Genomic DNA, 26,927 nt, shown 5'->3' with positions numbered 1-26,927 from the left:
AATCTTAAGATTTTTATAGGAAAATTGGCTTTTATTCACATTGAGAGAAGACTTTACCATGTAGTTCGTGTGCCATACAACAGTGTTGATCAGGTAGAAGCCATAAAAATTGCAGTTTTATGATTCAAAGGAAACTACAAACTACAAAAGGAACTACAATCCTACTTAAATTGGTTAATTAAAATGACAATGAAGTGGTAAGGATGATGGTACATACACTCAATAATTAATGGGGAAGGGGCAGCTAGGTGGCACAGTGGATAAAGCACCCACCCTGGAGTCAGGAGTACCTAGGTTCAAATCCGGTTTCAGATACTTAATAATTGCCTAGCTGTGTGGCCTTGGGCAAGCCGCTTAACCCCATTTGCCTTGCAAAAACCTAAAAAAAAAAATTAATGGGGAAGTTTGGAAGGGGGAAGGGCTGGGGGTTGGGGGAGAAGGAGAAAATACTTTTATTTTAGGCAATTTGAGTTTGAGACACCTACAGTTCAAGATGTCTAAAACACGGTTGAGATATTGGTCTGGAGCTAAGGAGACAGATTGGGGCTAGAAACCTAATACTAAGCAGAAGTAATACTTAAAAAGGTATTCAAGAGATATTTATTAAGTGCCTACCAAGTGCACTTAGGCCTTCTGGTACAAGAATCAAAAAATGGGGGCAGCTAGGTGGTGCAGTGGACAGAGCAGTGGCCCTGGAGTCAGGAGTACCTGGGTTCAAATCTGACCTCAGACACTTAATAATGACCTAGCTGTGTGGCCTTGGGCAAGACACTTAACCCCATTGCCTTGCAAAAACCTAAAAACAAACAAACAAAAAAAAAAAGAATCAAAAAATGAAAATCTCTTATCTTTAAGGAATCTATATTTTATTTAAGGTGGGAAGAAGGGGATCAAGGGAAGCCTCACAGAGGCACTACCACCTGAAATGAACCTGGAAAGATAGCAATGGAGGTGAGAGGGGGTCCAGTCAAGGGATGGAGACTGCTTGTACAGAGGGAGTATCTAGTTTGGGGAATAGCTAGTAGGCCAGATTAGCTAGAATAGCGAACTTGTAAAGCAGAGTAGTAAAAATGAAATAAGGCTTGAAAGTAATTGGAGTCTGATTACAGGAGGCCTTAACTGTAGGGTTAAGAAATTTATAATTATCTTGTACCTAAGGGCGATGGGAGCTACCAAAGGATTTTTTTTTTGCAAGGCAAATAGGGTTAAGTGGCTTGCCCAAGGCCACACAGCTAGGTCATTATTAAGTGTCTGAGACTGAATTTGAACTCAGTTCCTCCTGACTCCAGGGCCGGTGCTCTATCCACTGCACCACCTAGCTGCCCCCTACCAAAGGATTTTAAACAGGAGAGTGACATATTGAGACCAGTGTTTTATAACAATTTTTTGAATTGTATCCATTCATTTTGCTTTAATACAATAGATTCTTCCATTCAAATGCCCAAACCCCTTACAAAAAAAAAGGAATTTATCAATTTTCAACATGCACCAATGTGTTATTTGTATAGTATAGTAATTATCTCAACCCTTGTAAACAATCAGGATTTTGTTATTTCTCTAAGTTTGTTACATAATGTGATTATATACAGTTTTTAGTGGGGTTCTCCTTTCTTCTCTCCATATTACTCTCTGATTTCTATTTCTCAGATCTTTAGTTTTCAAGTAGGCATTTAATAGATTATGCTATGCTGTCTCTCTCTGAGCTATTTCAAGTGCATCCTGAATAATAAATACATTGTATTTAGTTTTATTTGAAGTACCCTTTGACAAATGCAAAGAACTCATAAATTTCACACTTCCATGAATGCAACTGGTGAATTCAGGTATACTAGTTTATGGAATACTGCATTCCACATACTCATAAACCCACTTACGTATGCCTTTAATATACATTATTAAACATTTTCATTTTCTAAAAAAATGTTATTTCAAAGGACTGAAAGTAAACTTTTCACAGAAATTTGGTGTCATTAGGAAGTGAGACATCTAGGAGGAAAGAGGTCAGGATATGAAGTCAGGAAGAGCTGAATTCAGATCCTGCCACTTATCAGTCATGTGATCCTTGTAAAGTCAATTACTGTCTCTGCCTCACAAGGATTATTGTGAGGACCAAATGAAGTAAAACATATAAAACACTTTATAGACTTTAAAGTGCTATGTAAATGATTGTTATAAATGCTGGTTATATCTTTTAAAACATCAAATAACATTTAAATAATCCCTAAGAAATTATAAAATCCCATTTGGGAATTTTATTTAAAGGAAAATTTGTAATTTTCTGCTAAGATTGGGAATATGAATTAACATTAAATCCTAAAATATGTCATTCTCTGTGCAAGTGTTGTATGGCTCTTTAAATTCTATTTATCACTGACTTCAAGTAAATGTTCCCTTTAAAAAGCAAGTCTTTTTGTGCCTTCTAAAGGTATTTCAGTATGTCTAGTATCATTCATTTTTTAATGAATTAACTATTTGGGGTGGCTGGTAACTTTAAGGTGCTGCTTTTTGTTTTTAATGGTAAGAATCTTTTATTTTTTTAATCTAAATTCAAGAAATAAATCATATTCATATTTACTATTTATATATTATGTCCCTTAGATAAAGGAATCTAAATATATGATGCCAAAGCTGCTCTAATCTAGGGTTATCCTTTAGTGAAGTTCATTAAGTACATTTAGAGTTACAGAAAATGAATCGGAAAATAAGCCAGCACCCAGTTAAGAACAACTCCGGGAGTAGTTCTCTAGGAAGCTAGGTTTATTCCAGCATGTTTGGATAGAAAGGGCCCACAGCTCATTAATTAATAGTAAAACCTGGATTAGATCTGAAGACTCCTAACTTTCAGTTCAATATTCCTTCTGCCATGTAATGTTATAGACACCATTTCCAGATGGCACAACAGACAGATGGCTGGTCTCTGCGGCAGGCAGATCTGGGTTCAAATTGTTCCTCAGATACTAACTTGCTGGGTGAACTTATTGAGTCACTCAATTTTTCTCAGTCTGTTTTCCCATTTGTCAAATGGAGATAATAACAGCATCTTCCTCACTGCCTTGCTGTTAAAGGCTGTTTGTTGAAAAGCCTCTTCTGGTCACACATGAAAGACACATTGTAGTTTGCTTGATGAATGTTTTCCACCACAGGTATAGCCCTTCCCCTTACAGAGGGTTGCTTGAGGGCACCGTATGCCCGGCAGGGTGGGAGAGAGTGCCGAGGCAGAGGTGAAGGATTAGCCTCTTCTGCTTCCTCAGAATCACAGTGCCCTGAGAGCTGCTACCACCCCTCCAATGGAAGGTGGGGCACCAGAAGGCGAAGCGAATGAGGAAGGGGGCAGAAGAGGGAGAAGTCCTGGAGAGCTGGAGGGGTCCAGGAGCTGAGGAAGACTGGCTTTAGCAGAGCCTCTGGAGTGGTGCAAGGCTTAGGAATACTCAGCAGCCTGAAGGTGCTTTGCTGCTGTCACCTCTTTTGGTCCTACAACCCTCTAAGACTAAAAGCACTAATGATTCTCCAAAGGTGGGGAGATGGGGTGAGGGTGGCATTTGGCTCCCTGGCTGAAGATGGTACACAAGGGGCCCCCTTCTTACAGGAGAATTTGGTAAAAATACATGAACAATGCTGATAGGTTGAGCGCTGGGCCTAGAGTTACCAAGATCTGAGTTCAAATGCAACTTCAGACACTTCCTAGTTGTGTGACCCTGGACAAGCCACTTCAGCTCTGTCTCAGTTTCCAAAACTATAAAAAAGGGAATTATAGTAACCTCTATGGTGGTTGTTGTGAAAATCAAATAAGACAAAATCTGTAAAGTCCTCAGCTCCCGACACATAGTAAGCACTTAATAAAATGTTTCCTTCCTTCCTAAAATGGCATCATCAGTCAGGATGATAATCTAGGATGCAAGATATGCTGTTTTATTTCTTAATCTGGCAACAGCCAAAAACATTAACTGTAAGAAAAATCAAATATTGCATGAAGCAAATATAATAACTCAAAATTGAATCTTGTATCATTATAATGACCAAGTGTGGCTCCAAAGAGTTGAGAAAAAAACCATTCCTTTTCACTGCAGAGATGAGAAACTATGAGTGTGGAATGTTGCATGGACATGGTTGATTGTATGTTGATTATTTTTGTTGAACAACTTTTCCCCCACTTTTTTTTAATTTGTTGTTGAAAAGAAGATTCAGGGACAGCTAGGTGCCACAGTGGATAGAGCACTGGCCCTGGAGTCATGAAGATCTGAGTTCAAATCCAGCCTCAGACACTTAATAATTACCTAGCTGTGTGACTGTGGACAAGTCACTTAACCCCAATGTCTTGCAAAAACTTAAAAAGAAGAAGATTCAGTGAGAGTAGGGGAAAGGATATATTTGAAAATGAATGTGATACACTCAATTTGGATCGATGTACAACATGGAAACAAAGTAAAGACTGACAGATTGCTTTCCATGGGGGCAGGAAGTAAGATTGGGGGAAAATTGTAAAACTCAAATAATATCTTTAATAATAAAAAAAAGGAAAAAAAGGGAAAAAAAAGAAATTTTTAAAGAGTAAAAAAGAAAGAAAATGAATGTGATATAGAAAAAGTATCAATAAAAAGATTAAAACACAAATTATGCCTTAACTGAAATGCATAAACATATAAACAACAACCCTATATATAAAACTCAGTAAATGTTTTATCCTTTGGAAAATAACTACATATTTATTATACATTTGATAGCATATAAGATAAACAAAAAACTGATTTCACATCCATACAGTGTGGAAGGGGCTACTGGTCAAACATAATAATTACCAAATAAACTTTAAGAATAAGGAATAATAAGTACCTTTATAGGTTTGATTATTATTCACACAGGTATGATTCAGCAGTTGCCAGCAAAATTAAATATATTTTTAATTAAAAACATTATTATTACTGAATAGTGCCCATTTTATATAACAAGCTGTAATCCACCATCTACAACCAGAACATGTCCTGTAATATAAGGAGATTCTAGAAGAAAAACAACAGCATGTGCCACGTCAATAGGCTCTCCAAACCTCCCAAGAGGAATATTTTTCTTTAACTCTTCTTTGTTCATACCTTTTGTCATATCTGTGTGGATAAATCCTTAAAAACAAAACAAAAAAGAAATGTTTGAGTTATTTAGTTGAGCTATGCCTACTAAGAGATGAATTTAAACTGTACTTAATGAAAATTAATTAGTTCCAATTAGAGTAGTTCAGGAATCCCTTAGATTTGCAAGCTACTAAATAACCAAGCCTATGTATGATAGCAGAATCAGACAGATTTGTTGGGCCAACTTGAAGCCATACAAGGGGAAAAAAAATCTGATCATAACTGGTTGTGAAGCTGCTTGTCTCAGCACGAATAGCTAAAAGTTAAGAATGAAGTTACTTAAGGAATTATACAAAAGTTTGCAAAAAAAGCACGTTCTGAACTGAAGCACCAATTAAGGCAATAATTATAACTTTAAGCATTATGCAATCTAATCTGAATGAAAATGCATGCTCTGCAGAAGACTAGATTCCAGAAAAATAAATCTTCGTGTAGAACAAAGATCACTATTCAAATGGATTCTAAATAGTCATTCCACAGATAGATTATACCTAAAAAAGAAAATAAGAAAGGAATAAGGATCTTGTAAAATGAGAATGGAACATTAGATATGCATCAGAAGATGCCAAACATTAAATAATTATTATAAAAATGACTTCATTTCTTTTTTTAAAGCCATCATTTTTAAGTTTAAAATATTAATACTCCTGATATGAGAAATGAATAGGATCAGAAAAAAATACTTTAAGAATCTGTAATTGGGATTATATACAAATGAAGTTCACAATCCAACTACACCTTAATAAATGGACCTTCATGAATTCCAGTGGCTAAAAATTTCACAGATCATTAACCAGTTTTCTAGTGATTAGCCTCTCTTCACTTAGCTAGGCTGATTGTTAAGTATAAATCACATTGGTCAGTGGCCAGGCTTGTACTCAGTACTTTCAAGCTTAGTCTGACCTGCCAGAATCTGTAAGACAAAGCCTTTTGCATAGGCTTTGGTGAAGGGTTAGAACAGCAGAAAATAGGGGCAGCTATGTGGCACAGTGGATCAAGTACTGGCCCTGGAGTCAGGAGTGCCTGGGTTCAAATCCCATCTCAGAAACTTAATAATTACCTAGCTGTGTGGCCTTGGGCAAGCCACTTAACCCCATTTGCCTTGCAAAAACCTAAAAAAAAAACCGAAATATAGATTTTAAAAGTAAAGAGAGCTTAGGACTTACAGGGAAGATCATGAAAGAGAGGCTTTTTAAATGGAAAGTACCAGAGATTCAGATGCAATCATCAATCACAAAGGCAGGAAAATACCGACTAAAAATTGGACAAGAATTATTTAGCTCAGGGCAGCTAGGTGGTGCAGTGGATAGAGCACCGGCCTTGGAGTCAGGAGTACCTGGGTTCAAATTCAACCTCAGGCACTTAATAATTACCTAGCCGTGTGGCCTTGGGCAAGCCACTTAATCTCATTGCCTTGAAAAATCTAAAAAAAAGAAAAAAGAATTATTTAGCTCCACACCTGAAAAGACCTGTTATACATTCCTGACCTTCTCTTTGACTTCTTTTTCATGTGAATATCTACTATCTTCTTAAATAATTTTTTGAAGATTTAATTATGTGTTAGTATTATTAGTATCAACTGGACTGGACAGAATGGGTCTCTAAACCATGGTAGACAAAGCTGAACAGAGTTAGAGACAGGAGAGCTAGGAATCAAAAAAGAAGTTTAATTGCAAACTGAGGAAAACCACTTGCAATCAAGGACATCTCTGTTAGCGACCTGCCTCAACGGTGGTGGGGGGGATGGACCCAAAGTAGTGTGAAGAGACCTCAATACTTATACCAATGGCTACACAATGACCAGCAGTAACAACAAGGTGACAACCTTGATTCATAGCAGGGCCTCCTGACTGGAATATAGATGAAACAATTCTGGGATTTTGCTGTGGCTGAGGGCACAGCCTGCTTTCTGGACCTTAGCTCCAGCTAACGGGGGTCCTCCTAATAGCCTGACATTGATATATGTACCAGTTCTTAGATAAATTGTACAACAATTATACCTGTGATGGAAGACAGGTATAAGTAACTAACAATCTTCTTTATCATTAAATATGATTGTGATGGAGTTCTATGGTGATGATTTCAGAAAAACCTGGGGAGACTTAAATGAATGGATACTGAGTGAGGTGAACAGAAGCAGGTGAACTCTGTAGGTAAAAAGTAAAAGCAATATTGTAATGATAATGATATTTTGGTGATGACATAACATGCACATGAATTAGATTTGAATGGGAAGGGGCTACGTTAAGTCACCAATCCTACTTTCTCCTCCAGAGTCATCTGGGTCCAGAGGCCAGATATGAATCAGAATGACTACTGATGGCTCGGGATGTGAGGCAATCAGGGTTAAGTGATTTGCCCAGGGTCACACAGCTAGTAAATGTCAAGTGTTTGAAATAAGATTTAACTCAGGTCCTCCAGACTCCAGGGCTGGTGCTCTCTCCATTTTATCATCAGCTGTCCCCATTTTAATGGTAATCAACTGTAAGACAAACTATTCTGATCAAGACAAAGACCGAAAGCAAATCCAACAGACCCAAGATGAAAAAATGGCATCCACCTATAGAGAGAAAACTGATGAATTCTGAATACAAATTGAAGTTTAAAGTTTTTACTTTCTTATTTTTCTTAAGAGTTCTTTTTGTCTGCATTTTCTTTTGCAACGTGGATAATACAGAAAGATGTTTTTCATTACTTCACATGCATAACATATTGAATTGTTTGCCTTCTCAAGATATTGAGTGGGGAAAAGGGGAGTGAGAAAATTTGGAAACCAAAATTTTTAAAATTGATTTGGTAATTTTTTTATATGTAAATTGGGAAATATTTAACAAAATAAATAAAAATAAATTATTATGCCAGTATTATGCCAGATACATAAAGAAAAAGTTCTTGCCCTCAAGGGGCTTATAGTCTAAAAGGCAGAAAAGGAGAATCAAATGACACAATCTTATCTGAATTAAAATTAGGTACAAATGATAACATTTTTAGAGGATTCAAATGAAGAATCTCAGAATATTAAGTACAAAAAATCTAGACTTTTTTCCAAAGACAAAAAAGAAAAGGCTTTTACATTTTAGAATATTTGTATTTTTAATGTAGCTTATTCTACTGAAAAAAAAAGTACTTGGATTTATCAGAAAAGTTTAATTAACATCTTAAATGCCTATTCATTCCTTCACTCAGAATTGGAACCCCTTCCAAGTATAACCTCAATGTGACCTCATTGATCCACTGCCCAGATGGCTCAGTATCCAATTAGTTTTATTATTGATTCCTCTCTTTCCTTGCAGCTCTACTTCTAATAACTAATAACCTTTTACTTTGGTTCTTGTCATCATATTCCTGTTTCTTCTATGCCCAACTAAGTCACTTTTGGTACTACCTTGGGCATTTAACAAAATCATAAACTTATACCAATGTGAGAACTGAAAAACACCTAGGAGACCATCAAATTCAATCTTATGATTTTATTTACTTTATTTGATAACTGAGGGACAGTAGTTAGAAGATCAAGAAGTCCTGACTGGGTTCAAATTCTTAAGCAGTCACTTATCCTCTCAATGTGTTCAGGTAGCTCTCAAATTGAGTCAGATCTGGCATGCATTTAACCACTCTGGATCTGCATTTCCTCATGTCTAAGTACAATGTGTCCCCAACTGTGAGTTCCCTACACTGATGAAATTACTGGTCCAGTTCTTGTATCAGAACCCCTCCAAAAATTTTTATATTTAATCAAATTCACAATAAAAAAATTACTATTCAAACCCTGTTAACTAAAAAATGATAACTACTTCAAATGATTGTACAAATCCTTTCAACAGGTCTGCATAAGTCTCATTAAACTTTCATTCTTAATAGTAATGGAATACTTTATAGCAGAAAGTGTCAATCCCACACAGCAAAACCCCCCAGTGCACTAGAACCAGATTAAAACGTAACTGGAAAATGCTTAATAAAATAAATAAAAATACAATACAACATCTTGTTAATTTGTGGTTTTCTAAGTCAATATGCTGCAGCAGGGATCTCTTTCTACTTGAGTTTGACGCCTCTGTTCTCTGGCATTAATTTACCACAGTCTGCTTCACCAGGACCCAGTCCCTGGACACATGTGTTGCCAACCCCTAATTTTATACTTGAAGAAATGCAGATCCAGAGAGGTTTAATGCCTGCCTGTGGTCACCCAGTTGGAGAGCCAGGGCTCAAGGGCTTCTGACTGTGAGTATAGGGATCTTTCTTTCAATGTCACCCTTCCTTCCAGCCTACTTCTTCTAGGAATCCTGGCCTCACACTATTATTTCCCTTAGGAAAAAGTAGGCTGCCCCAAGTCTGAGCCCCAGCCCCTGCTACCAGGTCTTCCTGTGGTTGACATGACATGACCTTCTGCTGTTTGCCTACCCTCCCCTCTTGATATCATCCCCTAAATATCTATTCTCCACTGCTGGTCTTCCATGCAGCTGCACAGCCCTGGATTTCTAGCCCAGCCCAGCAGGGATCTTCTTAATGTTTAGTCCTTATGGTCCTTAATCTGGCCTGTCCCTATGCTGCTTTAGCAGAAGTTAGTTAGCAGGCATCCCATAACATCCAGAGCAGAGAATTTTCTCCAATGCCATCCTTTGATTTTACTTTGCAATCCCAAGAAATGCAGACCCCTCTGTCTTATATTCAGGCAACATTTGCAGTGAAATCTATGCTGTTAGAGGTACTACTATCTAACATAACAGACCCTCAGCATCCCTTAAATTCAAAGCTTTGGATTAGAAAAATTACTAGCCTCTACTTCTACTCATTTTATAATGCGAAAATTTTTTTGTCTCAAGCATTTTTCACATTAAACTACTTATACTGTATTTACAGTATTTACAGGATGACATTCCACCTTTTTGATTACCTACTTAGTCCAGAACATAGAAATGTGTACTCCAGAGAGTCCATTCCTCTGTGGGCTCCCACTCTTCACTCTCTGGACTATTTCTCCCATGCCAGAGCAGCATTCCCTCCCTAGAAGTTCACTCCATTCCACTGGCTCCTTCCTCTGTTTGGTCAGTTCCACCTAGATCCTCCATTTCACCCTCCTCTGGGAGCCACTCCACTCTACATCCCTTTCTGCTTCTCAACTCCATTTCAAGGGTTGTCTTCCCCTGTTAGAGAGTAAGCTCCTTAAGGGTTGGGAATGTCTTACTTTTTGCTTATATCTGCAACTAAAACAGTGGTTGGCAAGGAGCAAGCACTGAATAAATGCTGTCTTTACAGGCACTTAACAAAAGAAAGACAAGACATAATCCCCAACCAATGAAATTTCAGAATTGATAAAGACTAATAGAAAATTCCTTTTTCTTCTTTATTTGTTTTTATATGGCAGATGTCCTCCTCCCTCGTATGCTGTCTTAATACAGGCAGGTTACAATAACCTCTCAGAACCCCAGGTAACTCTCAGGTGATTCTGTAAATCACACTGTGATCTTGATTTAAGGTAGTGGAAGGTATTTTCACAGTGGGACCCACCACACTGATGAAATAAAGTACGGATCAATAAGTAAAATTTCTTTAGCTGTAATATGTAAGGAAGTCAGTCAAGAGTCAAGAAGACCTGAATTCAGATCTGTCCTCCAACACCAGCTGTGTGATCTTGGCCAATTCACTTAACCACTATCTGCCTCAGTTTTTTTGGGAACCTCCTAGGGTTGTGAAGATCAAATGATTTATCTGCAAAATGCTTTGCAAACCTTAAAAATATTTGTTAAAAGTTAGAGCTATGATTATTGTTATTGTTATTGCTATTATTATTACTAAAAGTAATATTTCAAACATCCATTTTACTGGCTCAGTAGTACAGATTGTAACCTTTTTTATATGCATCAGAAAGTTTAGTTTTTAAATAATACTAGGATGATAATCACTAGTGATTAGTGATAATAATGAATATATTGGAATGCCATACAATTTGATACATCTACCAGCTCAGATATTAAATAGCTCTTTCTTTTGCCCTTTCTCTAAAGGAAATGTCTTTCAAGTAGTAAACACAAACATTTTCCACCTTTAACTAAGGTAACCTCATGGGAATAAAAGAAAGGTCAGTACGAGGATGTTTCAATTAATAAAGGAATACCTGACAAAACAAAGTACAGGATGTCTCTCATGTTAAATATTTCCCAACCAATAAGATTTATCTTGTAAGAAATTTATAACTGTTTTAAAAGAAACTTCAAGTTAAAAAAAAAAACAACCCAGGTGTTTTTAGCAAGTGATTATTCTTTGTGCAGTCAACTCTGTAATTTAGAGAATGTATAAGGCAATTTGAGGATCAATGATGTCCCTTATTTTTCCTTCCTTCTCTCTAAGTGCTTTCTGGCCATTTCACTGATAATTGCTACTTATATTAGTAAGAGAGCAGGAAACATATCACTGACATTTTTTTTAAGAGATGTTCATTTCTGGTGCAATACAAGGTTGTATAACAGCCTTCCCCAGGATTCTTGAAACTTTCTAAACTAATTAATAATTATTAATAATAATTAATAATTAAACTAGTTTCCCAACCAACATAAAACTGTCTTGTACAGAACTTCTTGGTGCTCAGCAATAGTAATTTTATAAAATTTGCAACAAATATTAAGGAATGACCACCAGAGAACCCACTGCCCTCCTGGAATCATAGTAGCTGTTCTTAGTACTAGAGAAGAGCATATCCTAGTTAATAATAATTAGCCTTTATACAGATTTCCCCCAAATTTCAGAAAACAATAATATAATTAATCCATAACAGTCAATAATCTACAATCATTCAATTGTTCAAAGTGTAATATTTTATGACTGAGCAAATTTTCTTTGTTGATTAAAATTTGCCTAATCTGATTTTAAAATAGGATTGACTTTGAATGTATACATAAATCTTCCTGTTTAGGATAATGCAATGAGGGCAGTATCATGATAATGGCAATGCAGATATGGAAAAAAAGCTCACTTAGAAAGACTTAAAAAGTCCCAATCTTATCCATTATTCATTAAGTTATATAGATTTGAACTGTCTCAATAGAACCCTGTGTAAAAATCCATGAACTCCTCCCCACAAAAGAATAATAGACCATAAACATCCTATTTTTTGAATCATTTCTCATAGTCTACCAGTTTAACAACTACTATGCTATATTGAGTAATAGTTTCAGTGTACAATCTCCATTCATTAAGTAATTCTAAAGGAAGAGTAGCACAAGTACATTCCTCATATTAATCTAATCAGTGGGTAAAAATAACAGCTGTTGTCCTATACATCTGATATACTCAATATCAACTATCTTTAGTAGTCAGAGAAAAAAATATTTTTGACTAAATGACACTATTACACTGAAATATTCATCTCCACTAAAAGTTTAAATGATATTCCTTGCCGACTATTTATACTTCCTAATAAGTCACAAAAATACTTTTTATAAGTTATGTTATCTTTATAATTATCAATATGGTACAGTCAATACAGAAGAACAATTAAGCATTTCAAAAAGTAGAAAGAAGGGAAAGAAACTGAAAGATCTAATTTTAAAAAATCAGATATTCAGTACCTGAAAAACTGAGAGGACACAAAAGTCATGTGTGTGTGTGTGTGTGTGTGTGTGTGTGTGTTGTGTGTGTGTGTATTTATATTTATTTCTGTGTATACATATATGTAAATATAAAGGAAGTTCTATTTGTCAGCATCACTTCAGAGAAAATGTAGAATATTCTTTAAAAGATTTTTAAAAATAGAATAAAAGGAAAAAAGGTACAAGGTATTTTTCCTCTCATTATCATTTGCTTGTGTATTTTCATATCCATAAACTTACACTGACCTGGAGCAATGACATTCACTCGAATTTTCTTTCTTCCTACTTCTTTAGCAAGAGAACGGGAAAAACCAACTAATCCTCCTTTGCTAGCACTGTAAACACACTGGCCAGGATTTCCTTTTAAACCGATAATACTTCCTATACAAACAGAAAGAAAATATTTTAAAAATTAAAAATTCATTTGCTAATACAGTTAATTTACAATCAGAAAACTTCAGAATTATTAGGGTATGCTTTAAAAATGTACAAATACCAATGCTTTTCCCATAAGGAAGAGTGTTAACTGAGAACTGAATTCTACTCTAAAGTCAATATTGGCAGCACTAGTGGGCCAATACTTTGCTTGGGGCAGAAGGTGCACATGTTTACTCTCATGGTTTCACTTATTAGCTGACCACCATGACAGCAGAGATCACAAAGCTAAAGCTGACGATGATGACTTCCACCATGGAGACGTGGTTGACAAAAGGACAAATCTGCCTGTTAGCAGAACCTAAGGGAATAACTGGTCAATCACTTTAAGACAAGCACACTCAGCAGCTGGAGTGGAAAGAACACTACCTTGAAGAGGCAGGATCTCAACATCTTTAAGCAAGCTATTTCACTTCCTGAGTCTCAGTTTCCTTGTTTGGAAAATGAAAGATTGAACTAGGTCTTTCCCAGTTCTATGTCTATAAGCCTCTTATCCTTGAGAACAAAAAAAAAAAAGAGGAAATGTGGATTATATGAGAATACGGCAAATTGAAGTAAAAGAAAATAAAAATAGAAGAGCCAAAGTGTAGTATTTTAATGAATCAATTTCAATCAAGAAGGAAATCCCTCTTGCCAGGCCATTCCTATGTCTTTGACCTGTCCTTTTAAAGATTTAAACAAGTGGGAGGAAAAACTAATAAAATTGGCCAATAAAATCAAGTTCTAAATTATCTGCAAAAAACAAGGTCCAAACCTAATAAGATGAAATTATATATAAATGTAAAGTGCTGCACTTAAGGTACAAAAAAATCAGCTATGGTAGGTACATGGTTTAGACAACAAAGCATGTAAGAAAAAGTTGTAGCACATAGTAAGCTCAATGTGAGTCCCCAGTGTATGGACTATGGCCAAAAGGTAAAAGGAGGTACACTGACACAATGAAAATTCTGGCAAATATGGTCTGGAACTGACACAACCGACTTGTGATTTCAGTAGAACAGAAACTTCCTACACAAGCCCATATTTTACCTAGCAGTGTGTCACAGGCAAGACTCAAACTCAAGTGGGGTGGCTAGGTGGTGTAGTGGATAAAGCACCGGCCCTCGGAGTCAGGAGTACCTGGGTTCAAATCTGGTCTCAGACACTTAATAATTACCTAGCTGTGTGGCCTTGGAAAGCCACTTAACCCCATTTGCCTTGCAAAAACCTTAAAAAAAAAAAACTCAAACTCAGCTCTTCTTGACAGGAAGAGAGGTTTATGAAGCACCCACTAGTGCCAGACACTATGCCAAGCATTTACAAATATCTCATTTGGGGGCAACTAGGTGGCACAATGGATAGAGCACTGGCCCTGGAGTCAGAAGGACCCGAGTTCAAATCCAACTTCAGTCACTTAATAATTACCTAGCTGTGTGACCCTGGGCAAGTCACTTCACCCCCATTGCCTTGCCAAAAAAAAACAAATATCTCATTTGATCCTCATAATATCCCTGGGAGGTAGGTACTATTAGTAACCCCATTTTACAGCTGAGAAAAGTGAAGCAGACAGAAGTTCAATGACTTGGCCAGAAACAGAACTACTAAGAACAGAGGTCAAATTTGAATTCAAATGTCCCCAACTACAAGTCTAGTGTTTTCTATCCACTCTGATACCTTACTGCTCTAATTGTAATATTTAATTAAAATGCCTTTAATTATGAAATTAAAGAGGTTTTAATACATTTAGAATTCAAGCTGCAGAAATTGGTTTATATAAAAATAAACTCTCAGTTTGAACTGGCTAATATGAGTTCATAAAGTTAATGTTTAGCCAGGTCAATGATTTTTATTAATGTATAGAACTGCGGGGTAAGGAAATTCCTTCTAATGATGCAGATCAACAATTCATCTACAAATTAAAGTCTTAGAGAGTGATTTATGATCACTAAATGAGAGGTAGAAGGTCACACAGGATATGTCAAAGATAGGAAATCAGAATTATTTTTAAGAAATGCAGTTTATGGTGCAGCTAGGTGGTGCAGTGTTTACAGCACTGGCCCTAAAGTCAGGAGTACCTGAGTTCAAATCCAGCATCAAACTTTTAATAATTGCCTAGCTGTGTGACCTTGGGCAAGTCACTTAACCCCACTGCCTTAAATAAATTTTAAAAAGAAAAAGAATAAATGTAGTTTATTTTAAGAAGCTACAATCACTTCCAAGGACCTATTATAACTTGTATTGTCTATTAGGATTTCCAGAAAATTTGATTGAATAGATATGAAGAATATATTTTCATACACAGATCTTTCTAAAACACAAGTAGAAAATATATTTTCTGTTCATATTCACTCATAATAGAAAATAGTCCAATGGTCAAGGAGAAAGGAACCTTTTATTATTTGATATTTCATTTATTCATCCACCACTGAGAAGTACCTACTATATACATATAACATTAGTAAATGTGGAAGGAGAGAGAAAAACATAAAATAATCCAAGCACAAAAATTTTAATATGTATATAAATTTTTAAAATTCTATTCAATAAAAACAACAAATAATATGATTCATTTCTGAACTATAAACTCCTTGAGGGAACATATTATATAAATAATAATATTAATATTTGTATTTACCATTGCCTCACACAGTGTGCTACACAATTCAGATCCTTAATAAATATGTATCTAGTGTTTTTATCTTTGTAAATACTATGCCTAATTAAAGAACAGGAACAAAGCAAGGAGGGGGTCACAAGATCAGAGATAAGAATTGAACTAAGACTTTTGGGATATCTTCTCTAAGAAGAACATTACTCTTTTTTCACAGCTGTCAAAGGGAATTGCATTTCAAAGACTATATATTGTTGGATTTGGGGGATTAATGTGTTAATGAAATTCCTGCTTGATACTTGCCCCATAAAAGCTTCTCACTTCCATCATAGCATCAAATAAGGTGCTCCCTAAACAATATTTGTATTTTGAAATAGTTCAAAAGGATCTAGAAATCTTACACTGTTAATTTGTTTATCAAACCCCTATTTGCATAAAGACTATAAAAAATAAGTTTTTGGCCCAGCTATGTAGAAACTCACTTTCAATTAAAGGGGTGAGAATTCTAGCTTTCTTGTAATGTGTGATATTTCAAAATGAACAAACCTACCTATATTAACAATAGAGCCTCCCTGTTGTTGAATCATATTCTTCAAAGCAGCTTTACATGTCAGCATGGACCCCAAGAGGTTAGTGTGAAGTTGGGATACCATGTCTTCAGTTTTTGTTCTTAGTAACAAGGCATCCCTAAAAAACATGAGACAAAATGTTTCTGTAAAGTAGGATTCCCTCATGGTTTCTAACTTTCATATCTCCCAATGGTGGTCATCTGGATAGTAAAGCTAGACCTTATCTAAACATTACATGGTATGGAGGGGGAGAGAAGAACCAAACATTTATTAAATGTCTACTATGTGGCAGCACTATGCTAAGGAATGAGATACAAAGAAGGAAAAAACAGCTCCTTTTCTCAAGGAGCTTACAGTCTAATGAAGGGAGAGAAGTCACAAAAGGAAACTGAAAAGGCCAGGAGGAGGAAAGGTCAGAAGGTGGAATCCAAGTCAAGCGGAGCAGCTGGTAATAAATGAAGAGAGAACTGGGTGGCAAGCCCTCTACATGGGAAGCCTCTCAGTCCATCCTGCACCCTCCCATCAAAGGGCAGAAGCAACTGAGAGTATGAGGTTGAGTAGCCAAGCTGAAGTAATCTTCATGATGATCAGTTTCCTGGTGATTAATTATCTGATGATGAGTTTATTCTGGGCAGGGACTGATGAAGGTGGTAGTGAAGCCAAACTGAGCGTTTGACAGCAAATGATCAACATGGATAATCAAAATTTCACTATGTCAATGTTCAAAGGTTCGAATTAGATATAATGTTAATTCAAAATCAAACATGTTAATGTGCAAATAACACTCATCAAACATATATTCAATTCTGAAAAAAATCCAAGACTAACCTGTTTATGCCAGCTGCATTTACCAAAAAATTAACACGACCTAAATTTTTCTCCATCTCTTCAAATGCGTTTTGAACATCTTGTTCTTTAGCAACATCACAGCAAAGTGCCAAATGATTTCCTACACAAATATAGAGTGACATTTTGAAGATGTTTTAACATTTTTGGAGTATTTCAATTTTTTAACTGAATTAAAAAATATTACTAGCTATCTTATTCAATACAACTTAAAGAAATTAATACTACTACTTTTCATTCCTTATATTAGACTTTTACATATTTATCTTTAGTCCATTAAATACTATTTTGGCTCCTGGAGGAACTGAGAATCTGTTCTGACCTCATGAAACTTATAAGCTTGGGAGAATTTAGATAATCAATTCACTCAAAAATTGCCAACCAATCTTATATATATATACATACATATATATGTATGTATATATATATGTATATATATATATATATATATATATATATATATATATATATACTAAAAATTGGGTTTAAGGGCAAAATAATGAGTTAGCACATCAAAATTTAAGTCACTTTTGAATTTCCCATACTCAGCTAAGAATTTAGATCTAGATATCTGGTCCATGTTCTCTTGTACTTCAGTCCTACATTCCAGATGCTGCCTACTGGATGTTTAAGCTGGACATAGGAGAAATCTGAAACTTAAAATATCCAAAACAGAACTCAATGTCTTTCTTCCCCTAAACTCATCCTTCTTCCAGACTTTCTATTTCTATTGAAGGCATTATCCTTCTGGTCTCACAGCTTTGTGATCAGTATTCTATTTGAGTCCTCGTTCTCCCTCATGCCCAACAACCAGACTGCTGTCAAATCCTTCTATTTTTTCCCCTATATCCAACCCCTTCTTCCCTATTCACGGGATCAGCACTTTTGTTCAGGCTACTACCCCCATCTCCTGGATTACAACAGTCTAATTGGTTTCCTGGCCTTGAGTCTCTCCCTACTAGACTACATCTTCCACACTTGAGGCCCCAAAGATCAGACCTCTGTGGCCAGGTGATCCCCAACTCTACCACTCCTGTGGCTCCATACCATCTCTGTGATCAATAAACTCCTGTTTAATTTCTAAAGTCCTTCATAACATGGCCCTCCCATCTTTCCAGACTAATTGTATATTATTCTTCTGCCCTTAAAATCAGCTAAATTGGCCTTCTCTGTTCTTTACACAAAAGATTCTGTCTCTAGATTGGAGGGCCATGCCTAAAATGCCCTTTCTCCTTACTTCTTCCTCACCCTCTACATGAAGCCTTTTACTAATTCCACCAAATTGCTAAGGGTCAGAGGTTCCCTGCCCCCATCTTAGAGCCACATATTTCTCATCTTTAAATGAAAAGGTTGGCACTGTCATACTGACCTTTCATTTCAACAAAATATTCATTTGTGGCTCGGCATAAGAAATAAATGATCAGACTTGCTCCAAGACTAATAAATAATGTTTTGTATTCTTACATGTATTATTTTTTCCAAACATGTAGATGCCATTGTGATGAAGGATGAATAAAATATAAATTCATTTGAAAGTGCTGCTGAATGTGTAGCTTTTTGTTAAATGTTTACCATCATAAAATAGCTTTTATACAATAAAATGATATTTTGAGAACAGGAAGCTTTAAGATATTCCCTTCTTGCCTTGAAATGAGCACCCAGAAGCATCCATGGCCTGTAATGCAGCAGTGAAGCAATCATTTGACTTCTTTTTGTTTTATCAGTTATTTTATCTACTACTGTATTTTGTCTTATAAATGCTAGGGATACAAAGACAAGAATAACAGTTGTTTTTCAAGGGCCCTGTATTCTAAGGGGAAACAGCAAATACTTAGAAAAATATATGCAGAATAAGTAGAAGGTGATGATGTTTGTCCTTAGTCCTCAAAGAAGACCATGACATCAGGGAGGTGATGTCAAGATATGGATGTGAATTGGACTTGAGTGAGGGGTGCTGAACTAAGTCCCTGGTCTCATTTCCTCCTCCAGAGCCATCTGAGTCCCAGTGGCCATACTGATCAGGATGACTAGAGAAGGCCCTGGATATGAGGCAATTGGGATTAATTGACTTGTCCAAGGTCACACAATTAGTAAGGATCTGCAGTGGGATTTGAACTCGTTTCCTCCTGATTTCAGGTCTTTGAAATAATTTGGTGTGGTACTACGTAGGTAACTGTAGGAGGGACTCAAAATTCACTAACTCCTAGATTTAGTGTTAGGGTTAGGATTTTTAAGTTGATAGTTTTGTATGGCCTGCAAATGATGTTATAAATATCTAAAAGGTTCCCCACCCTGTGTTCTAAGTTTATTGCACAATTTTCTCCAAGTCAGTGGTAAAGCTGAGACTACAGCCTAACCCAGTCCCCAAATCACTCTCTAGTTGCTCTGTGCCCTCCCTCCAGAGGATCCTTTGCTGCTACCTTTCCCCCACCCACATGCCACATGTCTACTCTTCACAGATCTTTCCTCTGCCCTCTTTCTGACCAAAATGTGTCCATTTGAAGAAGTCATTCTCTCAACTCAGCAATTAAAATAACCAGATGAGGGGTGGCTAGATGGCGCAGTAGATGGAGCACCAGCCTTGGAGTCAGGAGTACCTGAGTTCAAATCCGGCCTCAGACACTTAATCATTACCTAGCTGTGTGGCCTTGGACAAGTCACTTAATCCCATTGCCTAGCAAAAAAAAAAACTAAAAAAAAAAATAACCAGATAAACTAGTCTTCAGAGACCCATAACCTAGAATGTTCTTGGCTCAATGTAGCCTCACTCTAGGCATCAGCATTTTAACTGGGAGCTCTGAATACTAAGGGGACAGCTAGGTGATGCAGCAGATAGAGCATCAGGTCTGGAATCAGGAAGATCTGAGTTCAAAACTGGCTTCAGAGTACTTACTAGCAGTGTGAACCTGGGGAAGTCATTTAACCTTGCCTCAGTTCCTCATCTAAGAAATGAGCTAGAGAAGGTAATGGCAAACCACTCCAGTGTCTTTGTCAAGAAAATCACAAAAGGGAGTCACAGAGTCAAGACATTACAGAAACAAATAAACAATAACAAAAACCTACCAAGACCTACCATAGCTTTCTGTCTTTTCTCTTTACTCCATTTCTCTCTGCCTCTTTCTTGGTCACTCATCTGTCTCCACCTGTTTGTCTAGGCCTTTTATTCTCATTTTTTCTTCATTGATCTTTCAACTGTCTTCTGTATCTGTCTCTATTTAGCCTGGAGGAGGAAAAACTGAAGGTGTACAAGAGGTTGGTGGCTGGGGAGAGAGGGAGGGACTGGACTTGTTTTGCCTGGGCCCTGGTCCCAATAGGCAGCACCAGGACTAATCATCCTATTCATAATCAAAACTGCCCTTTATAAGAAGCATTATGGCTTACATGCATTACCTCACTGATCAATGTGTGCAAGTTGTTGAGAGACAGAATTGGCTAGAAATAGTCCTTTAAGGCTGCTGGGGTTGTAGTAGAGGTTTCTGTTAAGGCAGGGGATAAACTGAGGTTTACCTCAGGACCTTTCCAAATCAGAGATTTCCTAGCTGTAGTTCACTCTTCCTCCCTATTCTCTTTAAAAGGCCTCTAGTCCAATGAATACTTCAATATTAAATACTGGCTTTGTACAAGACATTGAAGTTGACATGATGATACCAAAATCTCACCGTGTATCACTATCCCTTAGGTTCTCTAAGTTCCAACGAATTGAATTCCTCAGACTGTTGAAGAAAAGGAAACAAGCATTTCTCATCTACTCTGTGTCAAGCACCATATTAAGAGCTTTACAAATATTTCCTCACTTGATTCCCACAATCTACCAGAGTTAGGTGCTACTATCCCCATTTTACAGAAGGATAAGGGACCTGCCTAGGGTTGCTCAGTTAGCAAGAGTATGAGGCCAGTTTTGACTCAGGTTTTTCTGGTTCTCTATCCTTTGAGCCACCTTATTGCTTCATCATGTGAGTTTGAAAACTGATTCTTTCTTGCATATTTTGATCATGCTAATTCCAATACCTAGCCCTGACACCTGTTAAATTTCTCCCTATTCTTTAAAGCCTGATTCAATTATCCTCATGTAGAAGTCTTTCATGATTTCCCTTTTTTATTTTTTTAAAAAATTACTTTTTTACTACCTCACTTTTTAGAAAAATTTTTTTATTCTTCCCCAGTTACATGTAAAGATAATTTTAACATTCATTTTTAATTATGAGTTTCAAAATTTCTCTTTCCTTTTCATCTCCCTTCTTCCCTAAAATAGAAGCAATTTATATAGATTACACATGTTCAATCATGCCAAACAGTACCATTTTAGTCATATGACAGAACCAAAGGGTGGGGAAAAAAAGAAAAAAACAAGGAGAAATACAGAAAGTGAAAAGTGCTTTGATCTACATTCAGACTATATCAGTTCTTTCTTTGGAGGTGGATAGCATTTTTCACCATGAGTAAATGTTCTCCTGGTTTTGCTCACTTCACTTTACATAAATTCATATAACTGAAATCCACCTGCTCATTTCTTTTAGCAAAAATGTTCCATTACAATCACATACCACAATTTTATTCAGTCATTCTCTAATGGGCAACCTCTCAATTTCCAACTCTTTATTACTACAAAGAGTGGCTACAAATATTTTTCATACAAACAGGTCTATCCCTCCACCACCACTCCCTTATTTTAATCTCTTAGGGATTCAGACCTAGTAACAGTATTGCTGAATCAAAGTGTAGGAAGTTTTATTACTCTTTGAGCATGGTTCCAAACTGCTTTCAACAACAGTTGGGTCTGTACCAAAAGTGCATTAGTGTCTCAATTTTCCCACATATCCACCATTTATTATTTTCCTTTCCTGTTATGCTATTCAGTCAGTTAGGTATGAGGTCTTACCTCAGTTGTTTTAATTTGCATCACCTTAATCAATAGTGATTTAGAGCATTTTTCATATGACTATAGATGACTTTTGATTTCTTCATCTGGAAAAACTACCTGATCATATCCTTTGACCATTTATCAAGAGGCATGTCTAGAATTCATATAACTTCAAAGCAGTACTCTATATATAGTTGGTAGATGAGGCCTTTATTGGTGATATTTGCTCTAAAAATTGTTTCCCAGTTTTTTCTTTCCTTCTATTCAATGGTTGCATTGTTTTTGTTTGTGTAAATCTTTTTAATTTCATTTTATTTCTAATAAGCTTATCTCACCTACTCATAAATTCTTCCCTTCTCCATGGATCTGATAGGTAAACTATTTCTTGCTCTCCTAATTTGTTTATATTATCTTTTATTTTTACCCATTTTAGTTTTGTACTGTATGTGGTGTAAGGTGTTGCAATCTAGTTTCGGCCATACTGTTTTCCAGTTTTCCCCCGCAGTTTTAATCAGTTCTAGTTCCAAAAGTTGGGAGTCTGAGTTTATCAAACACTAGATTATTAAGGTCATTAACCTGAGTCTTATGTTCCTGATCTATTCGGAATAACTGATTCACCACTCTATTTCTTAGCCAGTACCAGAGTTTTCATGATTGCTAAGCCATCTTTACATTTGCCTTCATATTTTTGACCTGCTGTTCTTCCAGACCTTGTTATTTTTTTTCTAGCTCTACAAAATAATTTTTTGGTAGTCTGGTATGGCACGGATCTTGGTTTCCCTCCTAAAATCACACACAGGGGCTGCTAGGTGGTGCAGTAGTTAGAGCACCAGCTCTGGAGTCAGGAGTACCTGGGTTCAAATCCGGTCTCAGACACTTAATAATTGCCTAGCTGTGTGGCCTTGGGCAAGTCACCTGACCCCATGGCCTTGCAAAAACTAAAAAAAAAAAAGGAAAAGCAGGAGAATTTTAAAAATTAAAAAACTTGTGTTTTTTCCTCTTGGAGACTGTTTCCTGGGAGCCCCTTGAGTTTCTTGAGCAGAGGAAGGACCCGGTCCTCCCTGCTTCAGGGCTGTCAATCAATTGGACAGCCGGAGGGGAGGGGGCAGGACCCGGTGCTCCGCACAGAGGGGGCACTTCCGGTTCCGCAATGCGCGCGGACACGTTTCGAATAAGACGCGGGGCAGGGCAGGGGTCTTCCTGGTACGATAACGGAAAAGAGCTCCGCGCGCCAAAGGCGTGGCCGCGGAAGGAGGGCGGCGCGGCCCCTACGCGGGGGGCGGGGCAGCTGGGGTCAGGGGTCAGGAGGCGAAGCGCCGCCTGCCACTTCCGCGCTCTGCCCGCGGACGCGGGGCCCACGTGGCCGCGGCGCCCTCCATACGTACCCCCGAGCTCCCTAGCTGCGGCTCTCGCGGCTTCCAGGTCCCTGCCCGCGATCGCCAGCCGGTAGCCCTTCCGTGCCATTAGCTGGGCTACCGCCTTGCCGATGCCCCGAGAGCCGCCGAACACGACGCCTATCTTCTCCATGGCGGGCCGAGCTGGCCGGACCGGAAGGGAGGAGGCGGAGCTCCGGAGCGAGGGACGGGACAATAGCCAATGAAAAGTCCGGAGTAAGGTTGTAGCCCCGCCCACCACGACTATACGTCAGCGCGATGACGTAACGCGGGGGGGCTCGAATTCTAATAAAAAAGATCTCTCGGAGGTGGAAGCGGCCCTGCTAATAAAACAAAGTAAAACAAACAAACGACCAAAAAAAAAAAAAGGCGCGGCGAACTGCATCCCGGGACTTGTAGTCAGGCTTGGGAGCCCGAGCGTGTCCTGAGGGGGATGTAGAGTCCTTCATCTAGGGCGGGGCGGGGCCGGGACCAGACTCGTCTGACCTTTAGTCAGGGGTCAGAGGTCAGGAAGCAAAGGGAGGGTTCCCCACCCCCATCCCCGTAGTCGCCCCTCCGAGGTGGCCGGGACACGTGGGTGTGTGGAGACCCGGATGTCCCACGTGATCCTTGCTGCCGCAGCTCACATTCGCGCCGTTTGCGGAGCCTCAGTTTCCTCATCTGTAAAATGGCGGGAGTTTTTCATCTCTTGAACCAGACTGTGAGGAAGTCATTTGTAAGGCGGCAAACACAGTGTGAATTCGAATTATTTATTTGTCGGTTTTAACAAATCATCACACGCCTTGTCAAGGAGGCGAGGGGCACGGGCCCTGGGGTCAGGAGGGCTTGAGTTCAAATGCAGCCTCAGCCAATTACCTCGCTGTGTGGCCTTGGGCATGCCTTGCAAAAACTTAATAATAATAATAATAATAATAATAATAATAATAATAATAATTCAGATCAAAGATGAAAGAGCACATCCTAATGTTTTCCTCCTTCATTTTTTAGAAGAAGCAGCCAGGGAGGTGATGTCATGACAAGCCTGTGAACTGGATTAGCCTGAGGGGCTGCAGAGCTAAGTCCCCAGCCTCACTTTCTCCTCTGGAGCCCTCTGGGTCCAGTGGCCAGAGAGCAATCAGGAGGACTGGAGATGGGCTCAGTGACTCACCCAAGGTCACACAGCTGAGTGACAAGTGTCTGAGGTCAGCTTTAAAGTCCTGCCCTTCTGAAGGCAGGGCCAGCTTCAGCCGCTGCTCCGCCTAGCTGCCCTCAGAAGAACATGTCCAAGGCTTAAGATAAATTAATGCCCAGAAGTGGAGGTACCAGATCCTGCTCTGACGCTTTATTTTAATTTCTGACTAAGTAACAAATATATTTTATATGTGATTATTTTGTATATATAGTGTTATATCATATGTATGTATTATATATTATATAATACATGTACTTGTGTGTACATATATGTATGTACAGTATATGGTATACAATACATACATATATATGCACAATATAAATGTGTGCTGTGTGTATATGATTTATATGATATACAAAGCCTATTATTGTATGTACATATATAATATATGATATAGTGCATCTTATGCACACACATTTAATATCCTCATATGCTGTTTCTATATTATAAATGATATTCAAGGCATATTATATGTGTATATAATATCCATATCTACTATGTGTATATGATGTGTAATATATATATCACATAATGCACATTATATCTACGCATATGATATTCACACATGTACTATATTTATGACCATTAGTTATAAGTGTGTCAAAGACGCATTTGAAGCACGATGCTCATTACATTTATACACATACATATATATATTGCTGTTACAATGGATAGAGCACTATCCGATCATAAAGTTTAGAGTTCAGATTTTACCTCTGCCACCTACTAGCTGAGTGACCCTCAAGTCGCTTGATTCATACCTGCATAATGTTGGAGAAGGAAATGGCAACTCACTCGAGTATACTGCCAAGAAAATCCTCATGGACAGTTAGATCAAAGGGTCATGAAGAGTCAGACAACTGAACACAGACATATATACATATATATGTATATATGTGTGTGTGTAAAAAATACCTATTTCTGTAAAATGGGCTAACAGTACTCCCAGCTTGTTGTGAAGAAAAGCTTTGAAACCTCAAAACAGGGATTCTTTACTTTTGGGTAAAGTTAGGGACTCTATTGTCAGAAGAGTACATAAAACAAAATACTATGGGATTTCACTTATCTTGTAATGCAGTTTTCATAATTTTTAAAAAGTTCATAGACCCTCAAGTCAAAAACTCTTGCCTTAAAGAATTATGGAAATTTTAGATGTTATTATTGTTTTATTTCTTTTCAGAAAACCCAGTTCCTGTTCCCAAACCATTGGGAGGAAGATTAGAAACATATTTTGTCAAATGATTAAGAGAGCATTCAGTTTAGAAAGTAAAAGTGCTGAATATATAATACATATTAGTATTAATTAGTTAGCATTGTCTACTCAATAAGTAAGCTTCTAGAGCCATCATTCTTCAGGAATGTTTCATAGAAGTGTTGAATGAGAAAGTTGGGGGGAAAGATTTGAGAGGAAGAGGAAAGATAAAGCCGAGAGTAAAGTGACCTGGGTATGTGGAAAGAGCACCAGATTGGAAGTCCAGTATGAGACTGGGCTTGGAGGCAGAAGACCTGAAATCAAATCCTTCAAACACTTTTTAACTTTGTAACTCTGGGTAAGTTACTTTCCTTTTGAGCAAACATTTTTGAAAATAATAAAGTCCCTCCTTCACTTTGTGAGATGTACCTGTGTAAAACACTGAAGCAAGTTTTTTTTTAAGATTTTATTTATTTAAGACAATAGGGTTAAGTGACTTGCCCAAGGTCATACACTAAGCAATCATTAAGTGTCTAAGGTCAAATTTGAAGTCTGGTCCTCCTGACTCCAGGGGTGCTCTATCCACTGTGTCACCCAACTGCCCCCATAATGTACTTTGCAGAGGATGTAAATGCTGCCTTTTATCCTCTGGAGAATTCCCATTTTGTGAGAAGATGAACCACCCAATGATATAGGTCTGACAAATATCATGTGTATCTTATACTGTTGAGCTTCCAAAACTCCTGCGTATTGTTTTTCAGGCCTTGAAACCTGAGCCTCTAAAGGTTTTAGAGCAAAGTTTAAAAGATAAATAAATTCTTTAAACCCTGGAATTTCCCAAGGGATTATTTCAAAATCACTGGTGTATAGAACTTAACCCTTTCCCTTATTTTTTTGAGTCATTTGTAGCTGAGGTGGATATTTGAAATGACTCTTCTCCTATTTATTTTGGAAGAAATAACAAAGATGGACAGACCTTGTGGACCCAGCTTAGGACCTCTTGATCTTCCTTAAAAGGCTGAAACTAGTTGATTGCCACTTCCAATTATCTAGCAATAATGATAATGGCTCAGATTTATGTATCACAAAGCACCTTCCTTACCGTTTTCTAGCATAAATGCTTTAGGGTATCCCCTTTCCCCCACCTAATCTCCCCCCAA

The 26,927-nt window shown here is 37.5% G+C and overlaps 1 protein-coding gene across 1 annotated transcript; it reads right to left on the bottom strand.

Annotated features, from left to right (window-relative positions):
- Positions 1-1,376: 1,376 nt before the first annotated feature.
- CBR4 (carbonyl reductase 4) lies at positions 1,377-23,580 on the bottom strand. The gene is made up of 5 exons (XM_074228993.1): positions 23,396-23,580; positions 17,132-17,252; positions 16,285-16,421; positions 12,956-13,090; positions 1,377-5,114 (listed from the first exon to the last, which is right to left on the bottom strand). Exons 1-5 carry the CDS (start codon positions 23,535-23,537, stop codon positions 4,936-4,938), a joined length of 714 nt encoding a protein of 237 aa, XP_074085094.1. The 5' UTR covers positions 23,538-23,580; the 3' UTR covers positions 1,377-4,935.
- Between the last annotated feature and the right edge of the window lie 3,347 nt (positions 23,581-26,927).

Source organism: Macrotis lagotis, chromosome 3 (assembly GCF_037893015.1).
Source record: "Macrotis lagotis isolate mMagLag1 chromosome 3, bilby.v1.9.chrom.fasta, whole genome shotgun sequence".
In the NCBI taxonomy this organism is placed as follows: Eukaryota; Metazoa; Chordata; class Mammalia; order Peramelemorphia; family Peramelidae; genus Macrotis; species Macrotis lagotis.
The sequence above is the reverse complement of the archived record's forward strand: the minus strand, read 5'-3'. Positions and strand labels throughout refer to the sequence as shown.

Bases quoted from the DNA above. Each gene is read 5' to 3' on its own strand.
- CBR4 (XM_074228993.1), bottom strand. From the start codon at position 23,537: ATGGAGAAGATAGGCGTCGTGTTCGGCGGCTCTCGGGGCATCGGCAAG. The intron at 17,253-23,395 runs GTACGTATGGAG...ATATTTGTGTAG, and splicing joins CGCAGCTAGGGAGCTCGGGG to GAAATCATTTGGCACTTTGC. The intron at 16,422-17,131 runs GTTAGTCTTGGA...CATGTTTTTTAG, and splicing joins AATGCAGCTGGCATAAACAG to GGATGCCTTGTTACTAAGAA.